At 38.4% G+C, this 22222-nt stretch overlaps 1 protein-coding gene across 3 annotated transcripts in view; it reads left to right on the top strand.

Moving 5' to 3' along the window:
* The window catches only part of LOC150085281 (complement C2-like), a 110535-nt gene that overhangs the window by 24580 nt on the left and 63733 nt on the right, over nt 1–22222 (top strand). For 2 of the 3 annotated variants that reach the window (XM_090373966.1, XM_090373967.1), the window contains exons 10-11: nt 3475–3664; nt 7441–7654. In XM_090373966.1, coding sequence (XP_090230092.1) covers nt 3475–3664; nt 7441–7654 — 404 coding nt within the window. Of the gene's footprint in view, nt 1–3474; nt 3665–7440; nt 7655–9595; nt 11001–22222 lie in introns of those variants that run through there. The other variant, XM_090373965.1, reaches the window with a different exon arrangement.

The raw sequence follows: 22222 nt of genomic DNA, 5'->3' as shown, positions 1-22222 counted from the left end.
ATTAAGTCCAGGTCTGTGTAGATGATTTTGGATGGTTTGGATTGACACCCATGTACCTGTTGTGCAATGCTTCCGAGTAGCTGGGTAGCATTCAACGATCCATTGCGACGGGCAAGGATGCTGCAGCTTGGCATTATGACTCTCCTGCTTCCAGTCTCCCAATGACTTTCCAAGTGGTATACTTGAGCCAATCCGTCTGAAAATGACATTTTCAGACGTTTCGCTACGGTAATCCACAGGTCTGTTGTCTTTTTGCAGTTGTAGTTTGAGAGATACATCTGAGACATTGCCAAGCATTTAGCGAAAGGATCGCACGCCTGTATTTCTTGGAAAACTTAGTGATTTACACCTTCAGGTCAGCCCGTCAACGAGAGAAAGGCGATTTCGATATGGTGGATTGTTCAATACATTGTACAGTGATCCTTTAATTGTTTTGACCAGTTTATTATCTTATAATGACCACTTCTTTTATATCAATGCTTATTGAATTTTATTTCAGCTTCTTCGGTTCATTTTTAAATAATGGTTCATAGTCGTGTTGAAACAGAAAAGGGATCCCCACCCTATACTCTTCACAGTTTATGAAGACAGGAAATGTCCGGAATGTCGATGTTCTGAGTAGCTTTCATTGCTCCAGAAAGAAAGAAAAAAAAAAAAAACAAAACAAAAAAAAAAAAACAACGCAACGAATTATCCAAGTTCACACCATAGCAAACATTTCGGGCATCTACTGTATTTCTAAGGTCGGCTTACTTCTAGCGTAAATGCAGCTGCTTTTATACCCATTGCTCACTACGTTGATGCCAGGAATCGGATACTTTTGGTAATATAGTGTATATATACTCAGTGATCAGTGAGTTATAACTACCTCATCTGTAATTGAACAGCTTGCTACGCTAAAGTAATTTTCATCTGGTCATGCAAGTCAAAGCGATAAAGCAGCAATTATGGTACGTAGTAAAGATATCATGAAGTTTCAAAAGGGAATGATTGTTGGTGTTCGAGCTTCGGGTGCTTCTGTATCGGAAACGACACATCTTGTAAGGTTGCTTTTCGGCGACTGCGAATGCTGTGGTATCAACAACATGCTGGTTGGACACTAGAAACGAGTGTTCTGGTCGGATGAATCCACATATCTGGTTCAACATTCCGACTGACGCCTTCGTGTATAGCGCAAGCAGCACGAGTACATGGACCCATCGTGTATGATGCCACTATTCAGGCAGTGGTCGATAGCTGCTTAATATGGGACAGGTTTTGCTGGAAAGAACTAGGATCCGTGGTATGTATGGACCGACGTTTCACTGGTGAGGTCTACCTGCAGCTGTTAGGAGACTACGTGCGCACTGCCACATTGCATTTTTTCCAGGACAGAAATGGGATCATCCAAGACGATAATGCACCGTGTCATCGGGCGTGCACTGTACACCAGTTGTTCTAGCAACACAATGAAGATATTACCCATCTTGACTTGCTTCCAAATTTGTCTGACCTCAATCCACTTGAACGCCTTGGGACATTTTGGAAGGGAAGTGAGGAGTATGGGCATGCATCCATCATCTATTCACAGTGGAAAGTCTCGCAGGCAACATGGCAGCAGATCCCTACGGAAGCCTTCAGACGTCTTGTGGAGTCAATGCCTAGGCAAATAGCGGCTGTTACCTGTGTAGACGGTGGCCCAACAAGGTATTAGGTAGGTGGTCATAACGCCGTGATCACTGAATGTATATTTGTTCTTTATAGAGGGTGTTTCAAAAATGATGGTCGATAATTTAAAGGTGAAAAGTACAAACTAAAATAAGCAAAAAAGTCCCAGTGAACATCAGGCCGCAAATGAACCGTTTTCGAGATAATTCACATTTTCTGTTAAGATCCGCCACTGACTATGGAAGCACTACTACTCTGTACACTAATACAGACTACCCTTCCAGACTACTCTGGGAGGGTAGTCTGTATTGCTGAGACCTTGTACACGCTGGATATGGTAGGGGTACAGTAGTAACTGACTATGGAAGCACTACTACTCTGTACACTAATACAGACTACCCTCCCAGACTACTCTGGGAGGGTAGTCTGTATTGCTGAGACCTTGTACACGCTGGATATGGTAGGGGTACAGTAATTGGCGATGTAAAATTCGCCACACACTACTATGATTCAGTACATGCTCTTGCAGAGCAACCCTCCTTGTCGAAATTCCTGGATTTTGTTCTATTCTTTCTAACACCCTTTCCTTAACATCAGGTGTTTGTTATGTTTCTGGGCCTACTTGCTCGTACTCCATATGCGAAGCACCCATGTTTTTTAAGGCGTTGATGTACCCTGATGAATGTGCGCCTGTTGAGCTGCCTTCGGCGGGGAAATGCTCCTTGGCACAAACGTTCAGCCTCGAGTGCACTGCCGTTGGTTTTACTATACATGAAGTGCATGTCCGTATACTCTTCGTTCCTGTAACCTCTTTCCATGTTGACTATCCTTTGACTAGTACTAGTATGCCTGCTACGTCTCAGAGCATTGAGAAAGGGGAAAGGGAGAGAATGGACATAACTTAACCTAAACAAACAAGTCAGTGGTGGATCACAACTCTGCACAGTTCACCTTGTGATGGATTCCAACAAGGTTGGGATCTATCACAAGGTGAACTGTGATAGATCCTAACTAGAAATGTGCAATATCTCGAAAACGATTCACTTAAGCACCCATGTTTACTAAGCTTTTTTTGCATATTGCAATCTGTATAGTTCACCTATAAATTATTGAGTATCACTTTTGAAACACCCTGTATTTTTGCTTGTCTTTATACGTTCTTATGTATCGTTTTATATGGTAAATTAACAGAAGTAGGAAAGTTATCCTATAACATTATTCCAAAAGCACGTCAACCTATAAACAAAACAATTTTCTTATACCCTTTCCCAAGAAAGATGGTCAAATCTTCCTGTTTCAGCAAGCAAAGGGGCCCGTTTTTCATTCGACATATGCAGTATTATTTTCGGGTCAAAACGAAACTGATGTAGGCTTATTGTCCACTCTTTGTTCACTTCCAACAGCGAAGGAATTTCCCTTAAACCTCTCATGGCCTTGTAAAAGGCATCCCATCTATTGAGTGATAGTCCGATTACATCTACACAGCTCGTGCACCGTACTGCTGCCACTACATTTCTTGCAATCTTAGTGAAATGAAAGAAAAGACGAAGAAAGAAATAAATGGACAGCACGAATGACGATTGATGTTAGAATAAAAGGAAAGAAAAATCGAGTAAACATGACTTCAAATAAAGCAATAGAATATGATGAACTCAATCTTTTATATTCTTCTGTCCCGTCATACGTTTTATGAATGTAGTTGTAATACCACGTCAGGGACCACGTATGGAACCACTGTTCAGTATATTACAGTATTTATAATTCATTCTTGTTATTTTTCGAATTAACACTAAATTTATATAGACTTACTGTCATTTACTATTGCAGATGGTGTTTGTGACCTTGGGTCAGTTCAACCTTATCAAGAAAAACAAAAGACAGTTGAATTTCTACGCTCTGGATGTGATAATCCATCCTCTATTCTCTCCTGATAATCCAACAGAACACAATTTGGCTCTGATCAAACTGGACTCCCCCGTCCCACTGAACTTTCGCACTATCTGTCTTCCTGATGAAGGTAATCAACCAAACTAAAATTCACTGCATACTATTTCTAAAAATAATAATTTGTGTTATGTTTAATAGTTTTTAAAGTTAAAATGCTAATTTTTACAATGGTAAACATTTCTTTCTAAAAATTAGGTGGCGCTGTTTAAGCCACCGTAATTTATAAAATAAAAAAAAAAGAAATATCTGCACTTTCTAGTTCCTTTTGTTGGTTTTATTAATCAGTAAATATAAATTTAATATTTATATTTATTTATATATTTATTTAAATATTTATATATTTATTTATATATTTCTTTGTTTTTAAGTATAAAATGAGCTAGAAACAATTTTTTTTTGTGTGTGATAAGCTACAGACTTGTCACATGACTCAGTGACGTCATTGCAGCAAGATAGAAAATATAGTGCCACAGAACAAGACATAAATAAAAATTAATTAAAATCAGGGAGGACAGGAGCTCCTAAATCCAATATTTTATTTTGATTTAATTACATTATTAATTAAATAATAATTTGCTAAAGTAATAATATTGCATTCTTAATCATTAAAGAATTATTAATTATCGTTTAATAATAATTATATCATTAACAAATAAATATATTAAAATATAATAGATATAATAAATAAATAATAATAATTCTTTTAATTTAATATGTGCCTTAATTAACTGTGAACTATGTGATTTAATGATTATTAAATAATTATTCAAAACAAAATGCTGTAATAATTCCACCTCACAACCCTCGTATTTAATGACATTTATGATATGAAATATAAAATTAAATAATATGTTAATTAAATAATAATTTAAAATAAATTTTAAGCATAATTTTTATATATTTAAAAAATCTCAAATATCTATCATTTTCGAAAATTTCGTTGCTGATGATGTAATATGATTGGACGATGAAATTCCATTATGGCCCGTGTAATACGTTTTTTTTTTGTCACGTGAATTTAAAATAAAAATAAACAGGCCAGCAAAAAAAAAAAACATTGGTGGAGTGGATGGAAATCTCGTGCCTAGTAAATCAAATCGGGCATCAACAAAATCTCTAAGGATGTGTTAAGGGGACGAGAGGAGTACTTGTATGAGGGGTGATCATTTAATTCGCTGACTGGTGCAAGATTTTATTTATGGCGCTAACTTTCCATAACTGCCACTGGAGGCGCTCTCCTGATTGCTACTGAGCAGACTCTGTGTGCGCATGCCAGTACTTGTCGAGCTAGTGTTTCGTGAAGAGGGTTTTTTAGCCTCTTGTCACTGACAATCGTTTTGAAGCAAGTATCATGTCGGACATACAGATTGAACAGCGATATGTGATTCGTTATTGTTTCAAACGGGGCTTAAATGCGTCGGAAACAGTTAAAGAGATGAATGAAGAGTATGGTAATGAGCGTCTGGGTAGGACGGCCATATTCCGATGTGAAATGGTTCCTCCATCAAGACGGTGCCAGGCCCCCACACGGCTAATATTGTACAAGCAGTGATCATTGCCATAGGTGCCGAGGTTCTGCCACATCCTCTTTGTTTACCGGACTTAGCCCCGTGTTATTTCTTCCTGTTTCCACGTCTGAAGAAAACTCTGAAAGGCAATGTTTCGCGTCCAACACAAGGATGCTCGCAGAACCACACTTCTGTCTTTCGAAAAATGGTTTGCAATAAGCATTTAATGCGTGGGTACAACGGTGATAAACCTTGAACTTGACACAAAAGTGTGTAAAGTTCAAGGTAGAGATTTCGAGAATGAGGAATCTACAGAAGATTCAGATGATAACAATTAAGATAAGATATTGCACCAGTCCGTGAATTAAATAATCCCTCCTCGGTTTGGCGCGTCACATTTGGCCTAGAGTCCTGAGCTGGTCCACTGTATTAGACCCACAACCAAATAAATAAAATAAAAATAAATTAAATGACGTACTAAGAAAATTATCCAAAACTAAAATTTTATTAAATTCTCTACACCTTAGTAGTAATGCAATAGTTAGTTTTAAAACAGCTCACATGGAACAACTTCTTTACGACTGTTTTGTCTCCTTGTTGTCAGTAGAAACCACCAGCTATCTGATGAAGAACAACCCAGTCTATGGCTGTAGGCTATCGTAGCAGTCTCGTTTTTAAATGAATGCTAAAATGGCTAGCATATAGGTTTGGTAGCCATCTACCAAAGTAGTTAAGTTGACACCGTTTTAATTATATCTCATATTGTGAATACCTTCACAACGAGTTGCCGTGGTATTGCAATACCTCGAATAAGTAACGCTTCACCAGTGAAGACGAATGTTACTTATTCTCAGCGGATACCAGCACTTAGATGGCACTGTTTCAAAGCTTATTGGCTTATCATCAGTGGGTGGGCATAGTGTTTTGTGGAAGGCGCACACCGGTGGTTTCCTACATCTGCACCATTGGGTACTTTTGTGAAGATGTACAGAATCTCTGTAAAAGCCAGAAAAAGCGTAGTCTGGTTTCTGTCAGAGTAGTGTTAATGTGAGTTAAGCTGCCCATCATACGCTGGCTGGCCTCCGCCAGGGTCCCTGAGCTTCCTGACGGAGACCAAGTTAAAAAAAGAATAAAATAAAATAATAATAATAAAAATAAAATAAATAAAATGCTAATAAAAAAGAAGAAAAAATAGGAGATCATGAAGAAAGGGGTATAGAAGAAGAAGGGATTAAAGGGGGACGAGTGAAGTAGATAGACAGATAAGAGTTGATCCACCCACGGCCAGACGAGCGATTAGGGTGGGTTGAAGCATCACAGGAGCAGAAGCTCCTGTGTGAGCGCCATTGGCCTTGAGCTTTGTAAATTCCGCACTCCAAGGATTTCCAGCAACCACGCACCTAGGATGCCAGTAGTACACTCTACCCTAAATGGGTTTACTTGAATTCAGTGTTATGTCAAAGGTTTGGAAATTTTCTGCTCAAGTTTGATTTGGTCCCAAGGGCGTATTGTTCAACGTCGTACTGAGTTCTGCTATTCTGGCTCTTCTTATGGCAAAAGCTTCCTGCCCATAGGTTGAAAGCACTTTGTAAGAACTTTCTTTTACTAGGAGAGAGGACTCATTGTTTCGTGGATTGCTCTGTATTTCTGTGAGGAACTTTACCTTGCTGTTTTCGTATGTAGGGTACTCATACATGAAGTTCCCCCAAGACTCCTCTTCGCCGCAGTGGCATCGCTGGTCTCTCTCTATATCCATGGCTGTCAACTTTTGTCCAACAGGACCATGTCCCGTGATTAAGAAGGTTGCCAGCAGCCCATGCGAGTACCACGGAGGAGGCTTTGGGTGTGTTACTTTGATTGATGGTATGAATCGTCGGGTGATTTCTCCTTTCGGTAAAGTTTCCCATGGCTGTTGCCATAATTCCAGTAGGTGTTGGGTGATGCGCCTTTTCTCTTGTTTCTCGTCGTTCGTTAGATATAGATGTAAATTTAGTAGGCATGCTTGTACGCCTTTCTTTAACCGTTAGAATAAGCCTCTTTTGACAACCTCAAGGTACAATGGTGGGTGGGCAGGTACCTACCATTGTACCTTGGAAGGTAATTTATGCAAATTCCTTAATCGGCCAAAACTACAGTGCAGCAGTATATAAAATCTATTTACTTTGATATTTAAAAATGATTATCTTGATTAGCATAAATGAAGTTTATATAATAATACATAATATTTTACAAAATTTCATAATTAATAAATTAATTTAAAATATTTAATAAAAATTTATAAAATTTCTATAGAAAAAAAGAGTTATATAAAGTTTTATCATGTTTTAACTTGTTACAGAAAGGAAAATTCCTCTTTCATTGGAATTAAGTGTAATTCCTAAAGTAGCAGGATGGGGATCATTAACATCATTGTCTCAAAATAAAATGATCGCTGCTCATACTGTAAAGATTGAACCTATGATTGTAGAATTGCCGTTAGTGGAAGAATACGCTTGTATTTCAAAGATTGGAAGGTATAATTTGAAAAAGGAAACGTTTTGTGCTGGATATGGGTAAGTATACTTAGTTTTTCATTTATTTTCCACATAAGCTTTATTATTCTTTCTCTTTGATTGAAACTGGGCATTATGCGCCTGAGGTTGTGAATTACCGGAAATATCAGTCTGTACTTCCTCTTTCATATTCTTCTCACATATCTTTCTGTCTGTCTTCGCTTCTTACATCGAGTCAATGACGCTGAATACTTACATGGAGGGATGCTTTTGTAAGACTTTCGAAGCACTTCGTGCCATCACATCTGATCATCGATGTGGAAGAGGATATAATAAGCCATTTAGACACTTGATGCCCAGGAGGGTGGTTTTGGTGGTGTTCAGCTATAGTAATCGAGAATAATAAAGAGGCTTTTCGGTTTAGGGAGGGGGGGATGTGCGTGCATCAGACAGAAGTCCTCTCAGGGTTCGCTCCTCCCCCTAGTAGTGTTCTTCATCTAGCTAACCTGAGTGTAACGAACCCCTTATAGGTGCTCATCCAGGCAGATGCAAACGATCGATCATCATGCTTACTTGCATGATGACACACGGCAATTTGAAGTTATATTCATCCATCTCTTTCTTTCTCTCCGTCTACTTCTATCACTAACTCTGTCTCGTTTCCCCTCCTCTTTGTTGTCTTTATGTGCCCTATCTGTTTTTATGAGGGTCCAAACACGACTATGGAGTTCGAGAAAAGTCTCGAGCATAGATTACTCTGTAGAGTTATTCAATATGCTACTCACAGCCGACATATGGCTTAGGGGATCCGTTTTATGCTTCCCCCGAGAATAATTGCAATACTGGAATGTTAGGCTTTTTATGTCTTTTATCAGTATGTTCCCTTTCAATGATAATATCAGTCATCGCTATCTTTAGTCGGATATTTCTTTCGTGTCTGATGCTCGTGCGTGAGTATTAAACGTGAATGAACATGTATTTTATGTTTACTATTGTCGAAAAAGCTGATAAGTACCTTTTATCTTTGCTATTGGATGTAAACTTTACTCCCCTTATGGTAGTCGTAGTTTCACATACTAATGTTATAAACCAGCGCACAATAGTTTTATAAATACAGTATTAGACGGATCTGTTAATTTTTACTATTAAGTTGTATTTATGATTTTATTCAGTTTGAATTATGCTTGAAAAATATCAATATTTCATCTTTTCTTAATGGGCTGCAATTCTTATTGTATGTAACTTTTAAAGTTCTAAAAAAGCAAAAATTTTAATAACAAGTCGTCTGTTTTACACCTTTTATTTTCCAAATAAACAAAAAAGTATTAATTTTCTTAAAAATTCTTTAAAAAAAAGAACTCATTAGACATTAAATAGAAGCATCAGTCAGCCATTTTACAATTTTAAAGAAGCTTGAAATTTCAAACCGCGCATGCGCATATATTTCTGCTTTATATGCATCTAAATATTATTAAAAAAATTTAAAAAAAAATACCTGTGTATATTCGATACTACTAACTTCCATTTTCAGATGTTTATTAACCTTGGTGGGAGAATTATAGCATCAACGCTTGTCCAGTACATTTTTCAAAATCCAAATAGTTACAAAAACGATGGCGGGCACCTGAGAGGTGTCAATTTCTTTATGAAAACCGTAAGAAAGCACTACAGAAACTATTGCAGTAAAAGTTTAAATCAGGAAGGTGGAAAAAAGTATCTTAAAAACCTTGGACGTATTCTCCTTCAATACACGTATTCCCACCCCACTGCCATGTTTGAAAATATACTGCCTGGCCACTTTATTAGAACCACGTCTACTCATATATACATAGAATATTTTCTCATAGATTGCTACTTATAGTACAAACCTCCATGGTCTTAGTAAAGTTGCCAGGTAGTACAGCAAGAAATTATTTCCGAAATTCCTTTCAATAAATCAGATTTTGTACAGAAAAGTCAGAATGCATTTCTACGTTTTGATATGTCTTTTTAATTTTGCAGCTTTCCCTTTAATGGATCTTGTAGTGGATCTATAGGAAGTCCTTTAGTATCCCTGGATCCCAATAGTGGGATTCATCATCTGATTGGAGTGATGGCCGAGAGTGTTTGGTGCTCAAACAAGTACAGCCTTTTCACAAGAATACTGAACTATTTAGATTGGATCAAGGAGACTACAGATTTTTGTACTAGGTTGCACTGATTCTTAAATATTGGAGATTAGTGTCATGCCAGCATGCGGATTTGAAACCTGGGCAGAGTAATCCGGATTATAATTTTAAGTTGCCTTAATATAGTTTATTAAATGGCGTCAAATTGACATTATTATTGTTCAAAATCTGTTGCTTTTATATCATGTACGTTTTATCTCTTGTATTTTTATTTTTCGATTATGTTTACAAGAACTGGTATCATCAATAGTCCTAAGGTACAAAGGTTATCACTTAGACATCATTGAGAAGATTTGCTTGGACTCATGTTCCAAAATCAAAACATCTGGGCAACCGAACGATTTATAGTAATGGTCGAAGCCATTTTCTTCTAATACCAAGATTCACGGTGATTGTAGTCCGACGCGAGATTGGGGAGGGAAGCAAGGTTAATAGATTACTCCAACTTATGGGTTGAAATCGTTTCTTTAACCCCATTTCTTCTCCAGCTACATTGTGTGTTCCTAAAAATGACAACTGTCAGACAGACCGATCTCTCCGCGTGGATTCCATTTACAAAGACGGGAAATGACCAGACAAGGCAATCTGGGCCACGACTATACCCTGATTGCGCTGTGGTCTAGATAAAGAGATGATATCTCTACCACTGAATGTCTGTGTTTTTATCAGACTTTAGCTGTTCCTATTTGTTCATGTACGAACACTGATGGGAAGAAATGTTAGAAATCGCTTTTAGCGGAATGTTTGGGTATTAGAACTCCTTTTTAGACCTTTAGCTAAAAATGCTCCAAGCGATTGCAATTTTTGCGAATATTATAGTAGAAAGATAGCGAAGGAATTTTTTTTGCGCCACTACTGTACATTACTTCCGCAACTTTCTTAATAGAAAAAAAAAAGGCGTTTTCTGACAGCAGCGAATAATCTTCTGTTTCATAATTGTCATACCGGTACGTTGGTTAAAAAAAAACAATAATTGGTAAATGTATTTCGAGTGTAGTTTCGCACTCATAATGATTTCTCGAAGTGTGCATAAAGCAATTAGAATTCCATCAAAGACGTTTTTCTTCATATCTCAGGTTTTATGGTCGTAGCTTAAATTTAGGAACCAGTAATTCAGCTTTCCATGTGGCTTATTAGACTGATTTACATTGGAATATTGCACATTAGTAAGATTTACAATTTACTAAAATTTCACTGTTAAGAAATAATCAGATTTGTACATTTATCCCTTGAAAACCGAACTGAAATTGTGTACCTAGATTAAGTAAATACGTAGCACGTGTAATCTTTGTCTGTCGTTAATATATTATTCTTAATGATTCAACATTATCATTAATATAAATATTTTATGTTCATATATTATAAATGCATCAAATATTCAACATTAACTGCACTCAGTGGCCAAAAAATAAAGACAACCTAAGCATTAGTAGAGGCATATGATGCAAGAAAGCGAACTTATACAGCATCAGCCAAAAAAAAAAAAAAAAAGTCATCCTTTCCATTTCACCAATCCATTTTGCTCCACAAGTTTATCAAGTTCTTCCGTGAATTTATTAAGCATCAACTTCCACAACGATAGATTGAAGTTGTTCCAGAACTGTCTTTTCTCAATTTGATTATGTGCCTTCAGGTTTGTAATCTGAGCAAGAAGAAAAATCCCATCAAAATTCACCTTGCTCGAACCATGCAAAGGCCTTATTCACCCCAATCAGATCAACTCGCAAGTGTCTAGTCTCCAGCAGCTGCAATTTGCAGAACTTAAGCCTTTCTTGGTAAGAGCAACCCTTTGTTCCTCTCACCAATCTTTGCCCTTCTCTGTACTTGTTCCATCAGCTCCACATCCTTCCTAAAATGAGGCCTCCTGACAGTGCTCAAGGTGTGGTGAGGGAGGTGAATATCTCTTTATACAAAGAGATATTCACCTCCTTATCCCTGTTAAGAAAACTAAACTAAACATTGCTAAGAAAACTTCATATCTGACTGCACAATCACTCCCAGGTCTTTTTCGTTTTCTACCACCCTAATTGTAGTACCACACAGTTGGTACGTTTCTCTGGGGTTACTGCTACCTATATGCAATACTTCACATTTGTAAATGTTAAACTTCAGTTGCCACCTCTCAGCCCATCTGCCCAACTTTTCTAGATCCTGTTGCAGTAGCGTACTTGTCATGGCATGAATTCCACTATCTGAGGGAATCCAGCTTCAGATTTTACCATACTTCCATCAGGATTTACCAGCCAGTTGCTGTAATTTCTGAATTTGCTGTAATTTTTGAATTTCTGAATCCCGATGACTGGATCAACTAAGAAGCCCCAGAAAAGCGTACAGTATTCATACGATACCAAGGAACTTTTGATAATACCATGAGGTAACTTACATTTGCATACCGTACGTTTAATTATCTTGATATAAATTTGCAAAAGGTTTATAAATTTTTGGCCAATGAGTGTATATGTATACTAAAACCACAAACGTAGCCATAATTATTGTCTAGCGAAAAAAAAATAGTTTTATTAATTATTATATCTCGGATTAAAGGAGTTTATTCATGCCAGAAGCCACTCAGATGTAGAAAGGGTCCGAAAGTTCAGAACATCTAAACCTAATAAGAAACATTTTTTTGTATTTTTATTTTTCCCTTTTTATCTTCCAGTTTTTTGAATCGACGTGTAAGTGTTGGCAGTAAGCCAAACAGAGAACAAAAACACATTGATCAATGTACACAACAAACTATTTCCTGATAATTCACGGCTGTTTTTGTTATTATTTTGGTAATTTATACAGCTAAACGAGATTCCTAACAAAAGTAACGAGATGAAGGAAAACGAATCAGAATGCTCGCTATCAAGGGCTGACTGGGATTATATTTGTGTCGAGAACAGAATCCACTTTCAATTTATTTCAAACTCTCTGGCAGCAATTAAAGTTTTCTTTATGACAGATCGTAAATTCTCAAGCTCCAATTATTCCAGGATAACAGATAGCCAAATAAACATTCGTGTGAATTTGCTTTGCTAAGGATTAAAATCATCGCAACTTATAGCGTGTTTGCACCATTGAAATGGCAGATCTTGCAATGTATAATAATAATAGGATTCTGTAATTATTAATGTCAAACACTAGAAATCAGGTTCATAAAATCTGCATATTAATTAACGTAATTAATTAATTGGCATTTATACATTGCTTCCATACCTCTAGAGGCATTATTGGGTTGTCTTCTGAGGAAACTAAAGCCATGAGGTGCTAGTGCATTATATCTGTAAAATTGGGCCTATTCTGTGGATTAGAATAGGTCCAATTAACCCTTAATACATCCGAAAAAAGGTTGTTCCAGGACACGAAAGTTGAAGGAATAAATGAGGAAGAAGAAAAGTTGGTTCTTTGAGTTTGAAGTTGGGCACTAAAAGGATGCTGACTGTTTGTGACAAGTGTTCGGACTGGTTTTGGAAGAGGGACGGAGAATTGCAGATGCCATTTCAGACTTTGTAAGGGTTATTAATTAATCTAGGTGTCTTCTTTTGAATGGAGGCCGGAAACCTGAAGGAGATTTTGAGGACACAATCTGAGAGAAATGTTCCATGGTATGGTAGATTTGAGATATGTACAGAGTGAGCAACTGTTTAGAAGAAGGTCGTTAATATATAAGAGAAAGAATTGAACCTTGGGGAACACCACCATTATTGGGGAAGATAGAAGACAGAGAGTCGTTTAGCATCACCTGCAGTGAGCTGTAATATAAAGACCCTTTTTATATGGATGGATGATAGCTCTTATAATCAATAAGATGCTCTTATTTGTGGATTTATGATAAATTTTGAAAATTATTGACTATTCTGTTCTAGTTAGTGTTAGAAATTAAAAATTAAGGGCTGTATTTTCTATTCTAACGTGAATTTTAATAGAGTATGTAAATTATTAAACGTTTCCATAATTTCATGTATGAATTGGGAATTATGGTCAAAAGCACATTGTCTAAATAGCTTCCCTAATAGGCAATTTTAGGAATGAAAGGGTTTAAATATTTTTTTCAGTTTTGGAAAAAAAGATAAACTTGCCGATATACAAGATTAATGCTAACCATAGATTTGTTTATAAACCTGATTCCCAATCGTTTTCATGAAATTCACTAATTCCAATAAACATCAGTAGGTAAGTTTATATCCAGAAGTGAGCACTCGAGGGTAGCATAGTAGATACAATTACTGTCCGGGTGGGAAAGACTTGGGTTCGAAATCCATTAACGAGAGCAATTTTTATGGACTTTTTTCACAAGTGGCTGAGTTAGCAATTCTCAAGTGAAGTTGCATGTTTTATTTAGCGGAAGCTCGGTTTTTCATTCAGCATCCTTAGTTGGTTTTGTGCCTAACACGCACAAACATGCATACTATACTGGTGTCCAAAACTTAAGTACCAACACTATTTCTAAAGATTATAACCACAAAATAGTGGTTTTTATGGAATAAAAATATGAATCTTACATGTTATTGTTGTTGTTGTGGGGTTTTAGAAGCATCGGGGACCAAAGGCTATGTTGCTCCGTGTCGTGTATATTGTACGTAAACTGCGTGTCTTCTGTGGTCGATTTTGTGTTTGCTGGACGAAAAACCCGAGTTTCCGGGAGAAAAATCCATGCGCCTGAGACAGACTAACTAAGCCACGTTGTAAAAAAGCCCTTAAAAATTTCTCCCGTCATCGACAGCACTCGAACTCATAGCTTTTCAACCCGGTGTGAGGAGGACGTGAACCTACCTATTGTGCTACACACGAGGACATGAATCTTACAATAAATGATATGGTGTTTTCATTAGATGCTAATTTTGAACGTTAATGTCCAGCTGTTTTTTACTATTGATGTCCTGTGGTCTCTGCTCATTAATGATTAGTTCTAGAATTAAACTTCCCCATAGATGAATATTGGTCTTGGTGAACAAGTTAATTGATGCAAACTGTCTCCATTGGAAATCAGGTTTATAAACAAATCTACGGTTACTCATGGGCTAAAACATTAGAAGCCTTTTGGAAGTTTATATCTCTGGAAAACTGAATAAATTTATTTAAACATGTCATCCTTAAAATTGTTTTATGGAAGATATTTGGATGACGGTAGCATATTCAGAATGCATAAATGAGATTATACACTGAGTGGACAGAAATCATAGGATACATACCCAATAACGCCCACCTCTAGCCTGGATAAGGGTAATCACACGGCGAGGCATTGAGTCCACTAGTTCACGAAAGCCGAAAACGTTGCACAGGTAATTCCATCCATGTTTGCTGCGCCGCTGTCCATAATTCTCTCGGGTGGAGGATCCAAAGCTCGAACAGACCTTTCCACATGGTTGAAGTCCGGTGAACGGGCATGCCATTCCATGGTTAAAATCTGCGGAATGCTCTTCGAACCATGTTCTAGTCACCACGGCTCTGTGGGAAGGTGCATTGTTGTGCTGGAAGAGTCCATTGCCCTGTGGGTGCACGATGACCATGAAGGGATGCAGATGGTTGCAAGGATGGACACGTAACCTGGACCGTTCAGAGATGCGTCTAGACGTTCTATAGGTCCCAACTTGTGTCAGTTGAACCTGCCCCAGACCATTAACGACCGTCCACCTGCCTGAACAGTTCCTTGTTGACATGACGAGTGCATATCTTCGTGCGGTCAAAGCCGGAGGATGTTCGCGACGACCCAAGAAGTGGGCGTCCGTCAACCTCTCGAAATGAGGAGAGAATTGCAAAAGTTCGGGAAATTGTGGCAAGTATATGTTTGACCTTTAGCGTGGTGCCTGATGAGTTGGATATGGTTAAGGAGATGACTGCTAAAATTCTGCATAAAGATTTGAAAACAGTAAGGTCTGTGCAAAATTTGTTGCACCACCTCATGGATGACTAGAAGCAATGAGGAGTGTCATCATGCAAATCAGACTTTATCAGACTCGTCATGACAATCCAAATCTCTCTGCTGTAGTGGATGTTCCAGCACGACCCAGAGACGGAGCGTGAGAACGTGAGGCGATCTTGTAAATCGTCAACAAGGCCTAAAATGTTTTGTTTATAGAAGTCCAGGATTAAGACGATACTGATCATGTTTTTCGACAAACAAGTTGTGATTCACAAGGAATTTGAACTTGAAGGAAAGAGAGAGAGAGTGTCAATTCTGAGTTCTAGGTACACTGCTTCAGATACAATGGAAGCGCATTTCCCAGATGAGATTACAATTTCGAGAGAAAGGTAGCTGATTCTTGTTGCACGATAATGACCCCACCCATTCCCCACTTGCTGTATAGACATTTCTGACGAAACATTGCATCGTACAGATCAATCATCCACCCTACTTTTCCGATCCAGCACCAGCGGATTTCTTCCATTTTCCCAAGGTGGAAACTGCCCTGAAAGGAAAGAGATTTAAGGATGTCGAAGACATAAGGAAAAACATAACAAGGTGATGTGTAATAGAGCCACAGAAAAGGTTCGACAGGCAAAGGCAGTTTATGAGAAATCACTAGCAAACAGAGCAAAGAGGGGGAATAAGGAATTCTTCACATATATAAATACAATCGGACCTTTCGTAAGGGAAAGGGGATAGTATTAAACACACCAGCTGCCGTTGCAGATGAACTCAACAGTTATTTTGCATCGATATTTACAAATGAAAAGCCTTTTGTGGCAATGGGAAATTGTGCGAGCGAAGTTAAAAAATATGTAATTAATGATATTGAAATTTCGCAAGATTATTTAATGAAAAAACTTTCGAGCCTACAGACCAATAAGGCTCCTGGAGTTGATGGAATATACCCTATAATCTTAAGGGAGGCGGCAAGCGAGTGCATTGAACCATTGAGGCTAATTATGCGAGCATCACTAGACTCTGGAGAGATTCCCTTGGATTGGAAAAGTGCAAATGTATCTCCCATACATAAGGGTGGCTCTAAAAGTGAAGTTGGAAATTATCGAATTGTCAGTCTGACTTCAGTAGTAGGGAAAATCATGGAGGCAATGATCAAGGGGGGAATTCAGGATTATTTGGATCGAATTGAAATTCTCAAGGATACTCAGCATGGTTTCGTAAAGGGAAAATCATGTTTAACAAATCTGGTTCGCTATTTCGAAAGGGTCACTCACGAGCTGGATTTAGGGAATAATTTCGACATTGTTTATTTAGATTTCAGCAAAGCTTTTGACTCAGTCCCACATGAGCGGTTGCTTTATAAGCTGGAACAGGTTGGAATCACTGGGAAAATCCTTAGATGGATAGAAGGATGGCTTCAGGGCAGGAGGCAGAGGGTTGTGATAAATGGCTATTCCTCAGATTGGGTTGATGTAAGAAGTGGGGTTCCCCAAGGATCAGTATTAGGACCACTGTTGTTTTTAATTTTCATAAACGACATTGATGAAGGGATAGAGGGCGTGATGTCTAAATTTGCAGATGATGTTAAAATTGGTAGAGTAGTTAATGATCACTGTCAAGCTGAGCTTCTTCAGAGAGACCTAGATAGACTTCAGCAATAGGCAGAAAAATGGCAGCTGTGCTTTAATCCAACAAAATGTAAGGTATTACACCTGGGAAACAGTAATCCCAAAATAACTTATTCACTTGGTGGAGTTCAACTAAACCCAGAACTGGAGGAAAGGGACTTGGGTGTTACGATACGGTCAGACATGAAATTCTCTGAGCATTGTAAACAGGTTGCAAGGAAGGCCCATGGTGTCCTATCGATGATCTATCGAACTTTTGCAAGTAGAGATAGGGACGTGATAATCCCATTATATAAGGCTTATGTTAGACCTCACTTGGAATACTGTGTTCAAGTATGGAAACCCCACCTAAAGAAAGACATCGAGCTTCTTGAAAGGGTGCAAAGAAGGGTAACTCACCTGGTGAGATCGGCAAAAGGGCGTCCTTATGAACAAAGACTTCGAATATGTGGGTTGCAGAGTTTGGAAACTAGACACCTTAGAGGAGATTTGATCGAGGTGTTTAAGGCTCTGAGAGGCATCAGTAAAATGAATGAGGACGAAATTTTCAAGATTATAAATGATGCTAGAACTAGGGGACATAAATTCAAGTTACGGGGGGAAATGTTTAGATTGGACTGCAGGAAGTTTTATTTTAGCCAGCGAGTTATAAATTACTGGAATGAGTTGCCTTCATGGGCGGTAGAGGCCGACAGTTTGGGGAAATTCAAAGGTCATCTGGATAGTACTTTCGGGTAAGGGAAGCGCATAGGATGATAGGTTTAATTTCCTTTTTTTTATTAATTATTATTATTTAGTTATTTATTTATTTATTATTATTTTTTTATTTTATTTATTATTATTTTATTTTTTTTTTATCATTGTTTTTTTTTTTTTTTTTTTTTTTTTTTGCTGGTGCAGCATAAGCCATAGGCTTTCTTGCACCATGCGGCCGTTACTAATATTAATAACCGCCGAATTGAACATCATCTCTTTTGGACGCCTTCTCTGACACTTTTCGAGTCACGACTTCACGAGATTGATGCCACACTTTTCACCCTACCATTGGTGCAAAAAAAATGTAAATCGAGACTCGTCCGATCACGTGGTCTTTTCCACTGTTCCATAGTCCATTCTTGGAGTTGGCAATACCACTCCAGTCGAATCTTTCTATTTTTTACAAGAAGTGTCTTTCGTGTTGACACACGACCATCAAATTCCAGATTCTTCAACTCCCGCGCCATATGTTGGTTGGAAAAGGGTCTTTCTTTGCCTAAATTGAATTTTTTCAGCCATTTTTGGCCCACTGGACTTTTTATTTTGATGCACAATTCGCTTTATATTCTTTTGGTGTCGATTTGGTCTTTCGGACATTCTCCTTTGGTCTTTCACTCATTGTATACTTTTGAGATGGTTGTCCCGACACATTAGTGATTTCCTTTGCTTTCTCAATCATGACGTCTGCTAAATATGCTTCCACAATAATACCTTTCTGAAAATCGGAAGACCACCTGTCTCTCCTATGCCCGGATCTCCTGAGATGCCTAAAGCATACTGTATTTATTCGATACCAAACAACTTGTGATTACAATATATGGCAACTTATATTTTCATATCGTACGTTTAATTATCTGTTGACGCCAATTGCTAAAAGTTTCTTATATTTTTGGACAGGGAGTGTATTAGTGCTGTTTTTGTTGCCCCGTATTATAATATAAACACAAAATCAAAGTAAAGTGTATTATAAGCGATTTCAGGCGTGTGGTTGAAGCATTCTGATCGATTGTTAGTGAAGATGGCATTCTGGATTAGTTTGAGCCCTTCTTGGAACTTTGAAGATGCTCTTTCAATTGATCCAATTGTTGGCGATTCTGTTTGAGCACTTTATGCTTTCTGATAGCTGATCAGTTGTCCAACTATTATAATAGAAGAATGTTCGCATGTGACCCAGAACGATGTGCGCTGATAGTTGATTTTGACAAACATCTCGTGACATATCTGGTGAATCAAGTTGGAGACTGGAACACCTTTATTACAACGTAATTCTCTGTGTCAGATTTAGTGGCAGGCCAAGAAAATGTTACGCCTGTCGTACTTCTTCCGTCTTTGTCCAGTGTAGCTTGATATAGGAAACCGAACGAAAGCAAGGGAGGTTATTTCCTTTTAGTCCTTTCTTTCATGTTTCCGGAAAAGAAGTGCTACTGCGTCATCGATATCTTGCTTTGTCTTCTCATCGATGATGTCAAGCGAAAGAAGAAAATATCTCTTTTCACACCACAGATTCTTTTCATTTAGCTCGGACTCTAGATTTCGCAGACTACAGAAGAAAAAAAATATATATATTTCGCCGCTGTGTGACCTTTGAAAGTCGGAAAAAAAATGGTGGAATTTTTAATACTCTTTGGCCCACCTCGTATTGGTATTATCGTGTGTTAGTTCGGAATGAATTTATTCTTTTACAGTATTAAAAAAAAAGATCTGTCTGGTTTAAACTGAGCATTACGTTATGGGGGTGTTTCCTGTTTCTTGTTCAGATGCACTAACATTCTACATAATTTGTCTTGATTGGAAGACTTATAAAAGACTTCATAAAGTATTTACTACTTTTGTTCCCCAAAATGGCCGCGTTCGGAAAATATTAGCTGGTCTAGAGAAACGACTCAAAGAAAATCCACAAGATTCTGGGGATAGTGGGGGTTTTTCTCTGGGTACTCTGTATTTTAAGATAAAGACAAATATTTCTGAAGGAATTTTAGACAGAAACAAAGATTTTCATCATAAGACACTTCAAAGTTAAGCGTTGTTCGACGCCTAAAGGATCCAACACTTGTCTCAATATACTAGTACCTTCTTACACTCCAGACGTAACCCTCGTGGGTAGCACAGTTCATAGAATCGCCATCTTCCCCACATACGATTTAAAAGACGTGAGTTCGAGTCCTGTCGATGGCGTGAGGAACTTGTATGGGCTTTTTCACAACGTGGCTGAGTTAATCGGTCTCAGGCGAAGGTAGCTTGGTGTTTTCTCCCGGAAATTTTGGTTTATCGTGCAGCAAACAGAAAATAGACTTCAGAACAAGCAATTTACAGACAGTATATATGGGGCAATATGGCCTAAGTTGCTGATGAGCCTAAAACCCTATAACTACAACAATGACGTCACTGTCCGTGGGAAAATAAATGCCAGCCAGATTAAATTTCGGAAATAGGTAAATTTCGATGGTGCTAGATCTGGTAATATGCAGGATGGTCCAACATTTCAGAGTCTGACTCATGCAGTGCAGCCACGGCAATGATAGACTTGTGGGTAGGCTCGTTGTCCTGGTGGAACAGAACTTCTTTGTTCAATTTTTCTCGGCGTTTGTCTTTGATGTTTTCATGCAAACGCCTCCCAAAGGCTGGTTGCAGCTGTTCCCTGCTCGTCGTTGAATGCGGACCCGTCCATCGACATGCTGGAACCATGACCGTGATTCATCAAACAAAGCGACTCTTTTCCAGTTTTCCAATGTCTTGTGCAGGTGTGGGTATCGATAACGGTTAGTTAGCATGGGAACATGAACAGATTGCCTACTCTGTACGCCCCTTCCGCAAGAGCACCAGCTGGATGGTGTCCTTGGAAACGTTTCGCTGTGTGTCCTGATTGTAGTCTGCTGTTAACTGAGGGATCGTGAGTCGTCTGTTGTCCCGGACAGCATATGCCAACCGCCGTTCACTTCGACTGTCAATCGGTGGTGGCCTGCACGTCCCGGTACGTTGGGTGGTTGTGTCCCTCTTCGGAGCATTCCCGCCAAACCTCACTATGGCGGCCCTCGAACGCCGAACAGCCGACAATGCAGTTTCTAAGATGCTGGCCCTGCGTTGCGTTCCTAGCTCCGCAAATCATTCCCTGTGCAAATTCCGTCAGGTCTTTCCCTTTTCCCAATGCTGAGTACTGACGAACTGACAGGCACTATCCGTACCGTCACTATACATGCTGCTCCGGTCTATGGCGTCACTCCTAGCTGATGTGTCCACTCGAAGAGACAGGGGTGGTCATACTGTTTCGATTCATGAGTGTAAATAGTTAGATGATACACATGAATCATCAATAGTGTTGGGAGTGGGAGTCGCAATTGGTTTGATAATATGTGTCTGTGTTGCTCACTCGATACGACAATTATTCTGATCAGTCTGCACAATTGAAGAGGAAATTCAGTTGACATTACAACATGGTACTGCTAGAAGTCAGCATGAGGTGTGACTAATTCAATCAATCCTGTCTCCAGAATTAAAAGGCAAGCAATATTAGGATCCTCTATCTACATTAAATGAATACATAATGCTTTTCCAGGTATTTACAACTTTGTTTCCCAAAAAGAGATGGAATATTCCTTGTGTAAAAGAAAACTGCACTTAAATACAAAGAATTTTTTTAAACGATCTTTTTTTTTTTTTTGCCTTTTTGAACACTTGCAGGTTACTAATGCTGGAACTCGTGCACTGATAAGTCAGAATTCAGTTTACCCTCAATTGGATGACAGCAAAAGGCCGAGGACTACTTGAAACTTAATTTGCATATCATTCACCAAATTTCTTTTCCACGAGAAGTATAAAAGACTATCGGAAGAATACGGCGCTCTCTCAGACCCCTCAGCGTCCGACGGGAGAGTATTTGAATGACGCTAAATATCCAACTAATTCGCTCCTTGCACCGATCCCACAATCCCACTTAATACCCCCCGGAGATCGAAGTAAAGTCTTTCACTTGTTTATTATTTCTACATTCTTACTCAATTGCGGTAATCCTCATGAAACGCACATTCACGTGCCCCTCATGAATGCGTTTCTCATCTGTTATGCACCCCAAGAAAGAAATGACATTTTGAAGAAGCTTTATAAAACTATTAATTTAAAAGGACTAAGAGAAAAGAGAAGGAAAAGATTTTATGCGTGGGATCGCTACTCTAGGTTACACTGTCTGGTGTGGTACATCCGGGGATTTCGATGTCATTTGTATACA

The sequence above is a fragment of the Mastigoproctus giganteus genome, chromosome 5 (genome assembly GCF_048544385.1).
Source record: "Mastigoproctus giganteus isolate SK-2022 chromosome 5, ASM4854438v1, whole genome shotgun sequence".
Lineage (NCBI taxonomy): Eukaryota > Metazoa > Arthropoda > Arachnida > Uropygi > Thelyphonidae > Mastigoproctus > Mastigoproctus giganteus.
The sequence above is the reverse complement of the archived record's forward strand: the minus strand, read 5'-3'. Positions and strand labels throughout refer to the sequence as shown.